At 43.3% G+C, this 11,007-nt stretch overlaps 1 protein-coding gene across 1 annotated transcript; it reads left to right on the forward strand.

The window, feature by feature from the left end:
* Positions 1-107: 107 nt before the first annotated feature.
* gabpb1 (GA binding protein transcription factor subunit beta 1) lies at positions 108-8,596 on the forward strand (the record flags this gene model as incomplete). Its single annotated transcript, XM_080539695.1, has 7 exons — positions 108-215; positions 3,117-3,284; positions 4,177-4,371; positions 4,753-4,897; positions 7,805-7,969; positions 8,146-8,261; positions 8,444-8,596. 7 exons carry the CDS (start codon positions 108-110, stop codon positions 8,594-8,596), a joined length of 1,050 nt encoding a protein of 349 aa, XP_080395821.1.
* Positions 8,597-11,007: the final 2,411 nt, after the last annotated feature.

Genomic DNA, 11,007 nt, shown 5'->3' on the forward strand with positions numbered 1-11,007 from the left:
GAAGCATTGTGTGTGTGTGTGTGTGTGTGTGTGTGTGTGTGTGTGTGTGTGTGTGTGTGTGTGTTTGTCCCTGTGTCTGTGTTGTAATGTCTTTCTCTCACCACTAGATGTCTTTGGTGGATCTGGGTAAGAGACTGCTGGAGGCCGCCCGGTCAGGCCAGGATGATGACGTCAGGATCCTCATGGCCAACGGAGCTCCCTTCACCACTGACTGGGTGAGTCAACCTCTAGCTCGCCTGCACACTACAGTTGCAATAAAAATTATTCAACCCCCACATTAGGTTAATTGGCAAAATATAAAATGTCTCAGCTGTTTGCAATAAACAAATGACACAACAACTGTTTTAAGTAGTTAAATGAAACTAATATTACAAGGGTTTTTATCCAAATTCAACACAAAATGCTACTTTTAATGACTATGTTACGTCTGTAGTTACTACTGCAGTCTCAAAATTATTCCACCCCTTCATGACAAGCATCTTCAATACTAGTAGAGCACCCTTTTGCTGTTATGACCTGCTGCAAACGTGATGCATAGCCAGACATGAGCTTCTGACAGCGTTCCTGAGGAATCTTAGCCCATTCCTCATGCGCAATGGCCTCCAGTTCAAGTTATTTCCTAAGATTTCCTTATACTTGACTGAATCCATCGTGCCCTCCACACACTGCAGGTTTCCAATGCCAGAGGCAGCAAAGCAGCCCCAGAGCATCACTGAGCCACTGCCATGCTGGGTGTTATTTTCAGCATATGCTTCATTCGCCTTCCTCCAGACATACCGCTGATCCATAGGCCTGAAAAGTTCCAGTTTTGTTTCATCGCTCCACAGAACAGAATTCCAAAACTTCTGAGGCTTATTTATATGGTTTTGACCATATGGGAGCTGTCTTTACTTGTGCTTTTGAATGAATGAATGAATGAATGGTCTTTATTGTCATTGATATAGTACAGGTACCAAACAACGAAATTTGGGAGGGGGGGCTCCCCTGGTGCTAGGAAAGAAGAAAAAAAAAGAAGAAAAAAAAGAAGGGAAAGGAGCTGGTTTACACAAATAAAGGCTATGTACACTATCCACTATGCTATACTGTACAAATAAAACACTGTGCTGTACTCTATGCTATGCTATACCTATTCTAACATTTCCTATTCTCTGCAACCTTATGTACCCTAGGGTTGTCCTATTGCACATAGTGTTATTGCACATTCATTTAAAGTGTCGCAGTTTGCAGGCTTGAAATGTACACATTTGTGCCTCAGCACTACACCTGATTTTCAATCCAGCAGCTGCCATCAATCCGTCCAGACTGTCCAGGGCCCAGAACCTAGGTCTTTGCTGTGTTCAGGGCCTGGATGGCCCTGGGGTAGAAGCTGAGCTTCAGTCTGTTTGTCCTTGCGAACATGGTCCTGTACCGCCTGTTCGAGGGCAGCCGAGCAAAGTGTTCGTACCCAGGGTGGGATGGGTCTCTGGAGATCTTGGAGGCCTTCCTGAGGCAGCGTGTGTTGTACAGCTCTTCCAGAGAGGGGAGGGGGGCGCCGGTGATCTTCTGGGCCGTTCTCACGACTCTCTGTAGCGCATTCCTCTCTGCGGCTGTGCAGCTGGAGAACCAGTTGCAGATGCAGTAGGTGAGGATGCTCTCCACTGCGCAGCGGTAGAAGGCCACCAGCATCTCCAGTCCGATGTGGTCTTTCCTGAGGACTCTCAGGAAGAAGAGCCGCTGTTGTGCCTTCTTGATGATGGCTGCTGTGTTGTTCTTCCAGGACAGGTCATCCTGTATGTGCACCCCCAGGAATCGGAGGGTTGAGACTCTCTCCACGCTCCCTCCGTCGATGAGCAGGGGCTGGACCTCAGATTTTTTCCTCCTGAAGTCCACGATGATTTCCTGGGTCTTTGACTGGTTTAGCAGCAGGTTGTTAACCTTGCACAGCTTGCTCAGCTGCTCTACCTCATCCCTGTATGCCGCCTCGTCCCCCCCCGAGATGCAGCCCACCACGGTGGTGTCGTCTGCAAACTTTACGATGGAGTTGCTAGGGTGGACGGGGGTGAAGTCGTAGGTGTAGAGGTTGTAGAGGATTTGGGTCAGTAGTGGTGTACGTCCGGGCATGGAGCCCTTCAGTGTGTAGTATCTGCCTTACTGTGCAAACTGAAACCTCAGTGCCTGCTGCCACCAAGTCTTGCTGCAGGTGTTTTGCAGTCACTCAATGGTTTTTGACCACTTGCGTCCTCAGGAGTCCAGTGGCATCCGCTGATAGCTTCCTCTTTCTGCCACGTCCAGGTAGTGTAGCCACTGTTCCTTTAACTTTAAACTTGCAAACTATGCTTCCAAATGTATCTCTAGGAACATTCAGTGCTTTTGCTATATTTTTCATCATTTTATGACCATTTTATAATTGTCCTTGTTTGTGCAAAGCAATGATCTCTTCTCTGAACTTTTTTGGCAATTCTTTTGACTTGTCATATTTCTAACATGCAATCAAACGTCACTCTCAACAAACCCCTAGCCAGTCCAGGTATGTATGTGTTCTATCTCAAGTACACCTGAACTAATGAAGCCCTTGATTAGAAACAGGGGGTTGGGTAATTTTGATTAGTTGCATCAGGTGTGCTTGAGACAGCGCGTTGAATAATTTTGAGACTGCGGTAGTGATTAAAAGTAGCATTTTGTGTTGAATTTGGATATAGTTATAGTTATTGAACTATTTAAACTGTTCTTGTCTACTTTGTTTAATCCAAACAGTTAAACATTTTTACATTTAGCCAATAAGCCTAATATGCAATGAGGGTTAAATAATTTTGATTGCAACCTTATTGATAATATGTGCATACCACAAGACACAGTCATGGAATAATTCACCAGGTTGTCAGGTGATATGTTATCTTGTCTTGTCTCATAAATACTATAAAAAGAAGCTGAACCCAAGCCTCATGCCTTTTTGTATAAATCCTGTTCTGTGTGTGCGAAGTGAAATCTACAGACCTCAATCCCAATTGAATGAACAGTTTATGTGAAATTCTCATTGTCCAGTTCAAACCACTTTTTAGGTATGAAAATCTGAGAAACGATAAGAACACAATTTTGAACATGTTGATATTTCATGTCACAATCTCCCTTACCTCTAGCTGGGCACGTCGCCACTACACCTGTCGGCCCAGTATGGCCACTACTCCACCACGGAGGTCCTGCTTCGGGCCGGGGTGAGTCGGGACGCCAGGACCAAAGTGGACCGTACCCCTCTCCACATGGCTGCATCAGATGGACACGCGAGCATCGTGGAGGTGCTACTCAAGGTAACGGCCTTCAGTTGTCTCACTTATGTCTTGTAACTATTGTCACTTTATTTATCTTGACTTATCTTGCCTTATTTCCTTATTTGTCTTTGTGCTGCAATGTCAGGACCAAAGCCTAAGAATTGAACTCTCTTACACTTTGTGTAATGTGACGTAAAATAAAACTTGAAACTTGAAAAACATGAAACTTCTCTCTGTGATTTACAGACGTGTTAGCTCATGTGACCTTTAAGAACCAACCAATGTTTCCTGCAGATGTTTAAAGAGGTTCCAAATGAAGTGTTACTCAGTTCTCTTTTTTATAGGTACATGTGTAACTCATGAATAAGCCACTGTCCATATTCATGAAATTTGATTTGATATGTTTTGCAATTTTATGAATGAAAGCACTTTGAATTGTGATGAATCACATTGACTTTGATGTCCAAACCCCATCACTGGCCTCCATTAAAGATCAGTCACTACGCAATTACCTCCCAAACCTGCTCCTATAAGATGCTTTCATCATCCTAGAGTCCCAGGGAGCACAATGGTCACATTCATCTCTGTTATTTCATTTAAATAATTTTGTCTCTTTTACTTTTATGCTTTTTTCATCTTGAGGCAACTCACAACATTCTCTTGTACTTAATGCCTCCCATGGGCTAGATTACTATGTGACATTAATAATCATTTACACATGCAGTAACCTACCATTATACATTAGTGCTAATCCCTGCTAGGCTCTCTGTAACCACAAGGCTAATGTCAACACCAATGACAAACTCTATTGTAAATCCTTTACTGCACAATAAACAATTCTTATTGATTGATTGCTTGATTGATTGATTGATTGATTGCTTGGTTCACTGTTTAATGCGTGGATAAAGAGTCCTTGACCCCTCTGTTTCAGCATGGAGCTGATGTCAATGCCAAGGACATGTTGAAGATGAGTGCCCTCCACTGGGCCACGGAACACAGTCACAAGGAGGTGGTGGAGGTCCTTATCCAGTATGGAGCCGATGTTCACGCTCAGAGCAAGTTCTGCAAGAACGCCCTGGACATCGCCATCGACAATGGCAATCAGGAGCTGGCTGAGATCCTCCAGGTACAGTTGAAGTCGGAAGTTTACATACACTTAGGTTTAAGTCATTAAAACTCTTTTTTTAACCACTCCACAGATTTCATGTTAACAAACTATAGTTTTGGCAAGTCAGTTAGGACATCTACTTTGTGCATGACACAATCGACTACAACTGTAGATGTTTACAGAGTTAGAGACTACACTGCACCATGTTTACTAATTCTAAATCTAACTCTAATTCTAAACTAAATGGTGTGGAACAGATTTCAATATCACTATATCATAATGTGTGTGTGTGTGTGTGTGTGTGTGTGTGTGTGTGTGTGTGTGTGTGTGTGTGTGTGTGTGTGTGTGTGTGTGTGCGTGCGTGTGTGCGTGCGTGTGTGTGCGTGCATGTGTTTCAAGGTGTCAATGCAGAATCAAATCAACACCAACCCAGAAAGTCCAGACACAGTGATGATACACACTGGCTCTCCCCAATTCATCATTGGACCTGGAGGAGTGGTGGACTTAGATGGGCTGGTGTCTTCTGGGAACCCAAAGTCAACTGGTACTGTTAGCCACTCACTCCTATCAAAAAACTGTGTTTCTACATTTGTAACTGCAACCCAAAATTCCTACATGTTCCACAAAGTGAGACTTTTCTGAGCCTGTGGTTAGATATTCTTGAGTCACTCATGAACAACTCAGTCATGTGATAGTTGCTTAGTTAGTTAGTTAAATGGTAAATGGACTGACTTATTCCAAAGCATTTTACAATGGCCTCTCATTCACACACACACACATTCACACACACACATTCACACACACATTCACACACCGATGGCGGCAAGCTACCATGCAAGGCATCGGCCCGCTCATTGGGAGCAATTTGGGGTTCAGTGTCTTGCCCAAGGACCCCTCGACACGTGGCCAGCTGGGGCTCAAACCGCCGATCTGCCAACCTTGCACCGGCTCTACCTCCTGCGCCACAGCCGCCCCAGTTAGTTAGCTTGTTAGCTAGTTAGTTGTCACTTTGGATAAAAGCATCTGCTAAATGGTTAAAAATGTAAAGATTAAATTAAACATTTATAAAAGTCTAAGTCTATAATGACCACTGACTGCAGTTGAAGACACACAAAGTAGAGCGATAAAGGATATAATTCATTGTTATTATTATTATTATTATTATTGTCATTGTATCTGTAAAGTTCCTAAACATGGAGAAAAAAATACATTATTCAAAGTGCTTTTTTCTTAGAATTGTAGAATCTCCTTGTCGGTAATTAGATGAACTGGATCAATCTATTGATCTTAAATGCGTTGTGTCATCTCGTGATCTTAAATGTGTTGTGTCATCTCAGATAGATCAGGTGCGCAGCATACACGGATTTGACAAGTATAATAGAACATTCTAAACACGGGTCGGAATCTCTGTACATAAGATTTATTAAGACAGCAGCGAATGGTTCATCAGCACAGTACCAGCATTCGACATTCGACGACATCATTGTGAAAGACAGACAGGTTTAAATACTCTCCATGTTATCTCAGATGTTACGTTGTGAAATGAGCTCACCCTCTCTGCCAAGGACAGATTGACTCCTCGGCAGCAACTTAACCCATCTACCTTTGACCACCCTCTGTCTGTGCCCTGGCGCCTAACACCCCCCAAGGTCTTAAGATAACAACCCCCGAATCTGTATATTGTGGCGTCAATGCTAACCATGAAGAACAGGCTGACCTGGAAGGAACAAAATGTGTGTGTGTATGTGAGTGGGTATGTGTTATGTGTGTGTCTGAGTGACATAAGCATATATGTTGCTAGAAAACCCCAATGAAATCCTACAGAATCATTATTGAATCGTAAATCATATGTTTTGATATGGGTTCCATGAAATCTGTGATAAAACCCTGTTTCAAAACATCATAACCACACAGCTTAGATAGTTTCAGAGATACTGTACAGTATCAGTACACCAAGTTTCTTCTTCTTCCTACTTACTCTAGTAATTCTGTCACCCATACGGTAAAGGAAAAGTGTCACATTGGATGACAAAAAAGGAAAATTGCAAAAAGGTTAGCAAGTTAACAAATGGTATGGCATAATACAAAATCTCTCACTTGCTCCCGCACGTCAAACCATTCTGCATTCCTAGAGTTAAGGGGGCAATCTGTAATTGGTACATACATTTTAAAATAAATTATATATATATAGCCATTGATTCTTGAAAAATATAACTTAACTCACGCCTCATGAGGTTAGGGCAATGGTGTGTTGTTGTACTTCATTGTGACCAGAACCACAGACCTGAATAAAGACCTCAATAAAATATGAGACAAAAACCACAACTTTCTCAAAGCATCAGCTCAAAAGTTGGGCTTTGCTGTTAAAACTCCACCAGAGTTAACCACACTGTCAGCCCCGGGAAAAATGTGTAGTTCAGATGTGAATGCACACCCTATTAATGTGTTATTGCATAATACACCTTCATGTCAAATATTATCATCAGGTCAACAGACTTAAATGATTAACGAGAGTTGTGGGCGTAATAAAAATAAGTACTATAGCCAGTACGGTTTATTGTCTATGATTGTGGTTTCACAGTGGAATAGCATCCATGTTTGTAGAGTGTGTTTGTACTATCGCTTGGTTTCCATCCTGTCCATGGCTTCCCTCTAGAAATGGATGAGAGCCAGCATATATTGAGCGGTATGTAAATGTTAGAACGTGGGAACGATACAGGTGCACCCAGGACTTGAAATGGTAACAATAGTCTGCGGTGATATCGATGGGTTTTCATTGGCCATCCAACCACCTTCTGACTGTGTTTGATCACAGTAATGGTCCTCCCTCTCACCTTACGGCTTCTTTGTTTTTGAAACCGTCATCCTACAACTCAAACATCAGAGCACTGCAAGGGACAGAATGTTCTGTCAATACATTTAACAGCCGAAACCAGGGGAGGAAAATAGGACTGAGTGGTTGATTGTTACGGTATCTCACACGGCGTGTGAGCCACGTCACTGAACACCCCTCTATGAGACAGTGCATTGTTTTAAGGATTAGTTTGTGACGCATTTCGTTTAGGATTGGGGGGCGAGCTGGGACTGTGAGGGACTTGAGGAGGATTTGACAAGAGGCACTCAGTTGCAGTTATTACTCTACTCAGACCTTGATCTTTTCATCGCCACAGAAGATGAGGAAATACGCACTGTATTATTGTCATCACCTGTGATGCAGAGGAAAGGCTTGTATCTGATGAAAGCATTGGGCTTGCATCCATAACCTCTCTCTAGTAGCATTCCACTCGAGGGCCTTTTTGAATCATCAAAGCTTGACATCAAAGTATCAGAAGCCACCAAATAAACAAAAGAAAGCAAAGTCTCAATCATGACCCAGCAATGCATCCTGACCATTGGTAAACCCCTAGATATAATGTGTATTGGTTCACACTCTCTTCTTGTTTGTCCACAGAAGAGGTCATCACGGCAGACACAGTGGAAGGGGCCATCCAACAGATGGTCTGTTCTGGGGGTCAGCAGGTCATCACCATAGTCACTGACGGTATCCTGGGCAACCTGCAGGCAGCAGGTGGCATTGGCCAGCAATTCATATTGACCATGCCCGATGGGCAGCAAAGTGAGAGAACCATCTCACACACACACACAAACACACACAAACACACATCACAGACTCATGACCTTGGTGTCCCCAAGGTAGTTAGGGCCCTACACACACACACACACACATTTGATCTGCATGCCATGACCCTTGCTGTGGTTCTCACCTCAGTAATGGTGGGTGAATGTGTTCAGTTTTAACAGTGCCTGCCACAGACATCGCAGAGGAGACAGTGGTCAGCGATGAACCGGCAGTGAAGCGGCAACGGGTTGAGATAGTCGCAAGTCGTGTTGAGAGCCAGGAGGTGGCGGTAAGACAAATGTACATTTGTAGACATTATGTGTATACTGTGACAATGTACTGTATTATCTACAGTACACGTGTCGCCATTGACATTACAAAGAGTCTACATTACTGTAGATTCAGAGTTAGAGCCTTTGGCCACTCAGTATTTAATACTATTTAATGTCCAACCTTCCTGTAACTCAATAGGAGAAAGAATCTCTACAGAAGCAGTTAGAGGAGGCTAATCGTGAAGCCCAGAAGTATCGGCAGCAGTTGCTGAAGAAAGAGCAGGAGGCAGAAGCCTACAGGCTGAAACTGGAGGCCATGACATGCCACCAAGGTGGCAAGAAAGCCTCCTGAACCAAAATGGCTGCTTGAACCAAAATGGCCTGATATGGACCCTATGGATGGAAGGATGCCTCCCATAGATGGAAACCCAGCACACTCATACAGTGGCAAGGTGTCTCAGTTAAAGCGTGTTGTCCAACTCTGCTCTTTTGCTGAGAGAGAGGCAGGGACTGATATGAAAAATGGGCTGCTTCCAAACGATCTGCTTTTGGTCACAAAAGCTTTTAACACGTCAGTGCTTATAATGGCTGCGTTCATAAATTCGCTCTGAAAATCTGATCAGCACTCATGGAATGCCTCTTGTCCAATCAAATGACTTGGTCCTTTTATGACGTTGACCTTTTATGATGTTGAACTCTCAGAGCGAATTCATGAACGCAGCCAATATTTAATATATGTTCTTCCATAAACACTTCTTGTAAATGTTTCACTTGTAAATAACTGAATGTAGGAATGTAGTTGCTGTCTGTGCCACATGTGCTCAGGCGTAAACTACCGTGACACGGTTTTGAAATGAGCTGTGAAATACAGGAGTTCCCGTAATAAACAATAGTATTCCCCTGTAATCCTACTCGTAGTCCTCCGAGTAGATGTATAATAAAAACTGTATAATATCAAATAAAAACAGAAAAATACAAGAGTGGGATAACCACAATCTAAAAAATATGACATCAGAAGGATACATCCATTCCTCACCAGAGAAGCGGCACAACTCTTGGTCCAGTCACTGCTACGTACTCCTGGCCGGGCTCCCTGCCTCCACCATCAGACCTCTGCAGCACATCCAGAATGCTGCTGCCCGTCTGGTGTTCAACCTCCCCAAATTCTCCCCTCTCCTTCGCACCCTTCACTGGCTCCCGGTAGCAGCTGGCATCAGATTCAAGACCCTGGTGATCGCCTACCAGGCAACAAAGAGAATAGCCACTTCCTACCTGCAAGCAATGGTCAGTCCCCAAACACCAGCCCGTTCACTCCGCTCTCCCACCTCTGCTGGCTGACTGGCACCACCGCCTCTACGCGGATGCGGCAGTCGCGCTACCCGGTCATGACTCTTTACTGTACTGGCACCCCGTCGTCAGAACTGCAGAATCACTCCCTATATTCTGCCATAGACTGAAGACCCATCTCTAACTGTCCCTGACATCTACTTCCCCTCTTCCCCCGTGTACAGTTTCTCTACTGATGAAACAAAACAAAACTATGCACAATAGCACTATGACTACAATGGCCCCTGGCCTGAGCATAGATTACTTAGTCAAATGTATTTGTTGTAAGTTGCTTTGGATAAAGAAGTCTGTTAAATGCCAAAAATGTAAATAACCTTTACATAGTGTAAATGTTTGAAATGCTTTATTTGATGTCTGTTACTTAAGCCATTTCTGTTCGACTTTGATGTATGTATGTGTAAATTCAGTTGAAGCTGACTTGTGTGTGTTACTTTGTGATTTCAATATTAAAGTGAATCATTTGTAACACAGGTGTTTGTAACACATGGTTTTCAATAATTAACCATGTCATGCCGAGGACTTATCTTCCGCTGTAGACTGAAGACCCATCTCTTCAGGCTACACCTTAACTGTCCCTCCTAAGACTTCTTCACCCCCTCTACACCCTCCCCCAGTACAGTATCTCTACTGTAAATAATAATACATAAAACATTTTTTTATTTTTTATTTAATTCTTCCTTCTTCTTTTTATTTATTTTACATTTACATTTTTGGGCATTTAAGTAAGTAGCCTTGGGCTCCTGTTTTCGTAGTGTGTGTGTGTGTGTGTGTGTGTGTGTGTGTGTGTGTGTGTGTGTGTGTGTGTGTGTGTGTGTGTGTGTGTGTGTGTGTGTGTGTGTGTGTGTGTGTGTGCGCGCGCTTACATGCTTATATATACGTGCATGTGTGTGCACGCCTATATGTAACCCCTTTCACTGAGTAGGTCTCTCAGTTTGTGTTTGTGTTTAGAAGAGAGAGAGCACACGCAACCATCACTGGACCTTTTCTGGGGCCCAGCCATTTAGTGGGTGGGCCTGGCTGGAGGGGATGTAGATGTCTCAGGAGCAACAGTTAAGGTGTATTTGTTGTAAATCATTTTGGATGAAGGCAGTGCTTCACTGCTAAATGCGCACTGCTAAATGCAGTGGCGGGCCGTGCATTTCACACCTAGGCCTTCAGTGATGTCCTACCTGAATTATTCCACCTCTTAATACCATCATTATGACGCCATGGGTCTATAAACTATACATTTAGACAGAAACGCAGTATAACCGGGTGTTGCCATTTTTATTATAGCGGCTCTCTCTCCCGCTAAGCGCATCACCACACTGCAAAAAACATGAGATCAAATACAAGAAATAAACACTAAATTTGAGAGGATATTACTTAATAGTAGTGAAATTATCTGTCCATGCAGCAAGATAATTTTACTTGATA

This window comes from Nansenia antarctica, assembly GCF_963989245.1.
Source record: "Nansenia antarctica genome assembly, chromosome: 9".
NCBI lineage: Eukaryota > Metazoa > Chordata > Actinopteri > Argentiniformes > Microstomatidae > Nansenia > Nansenia antarctica.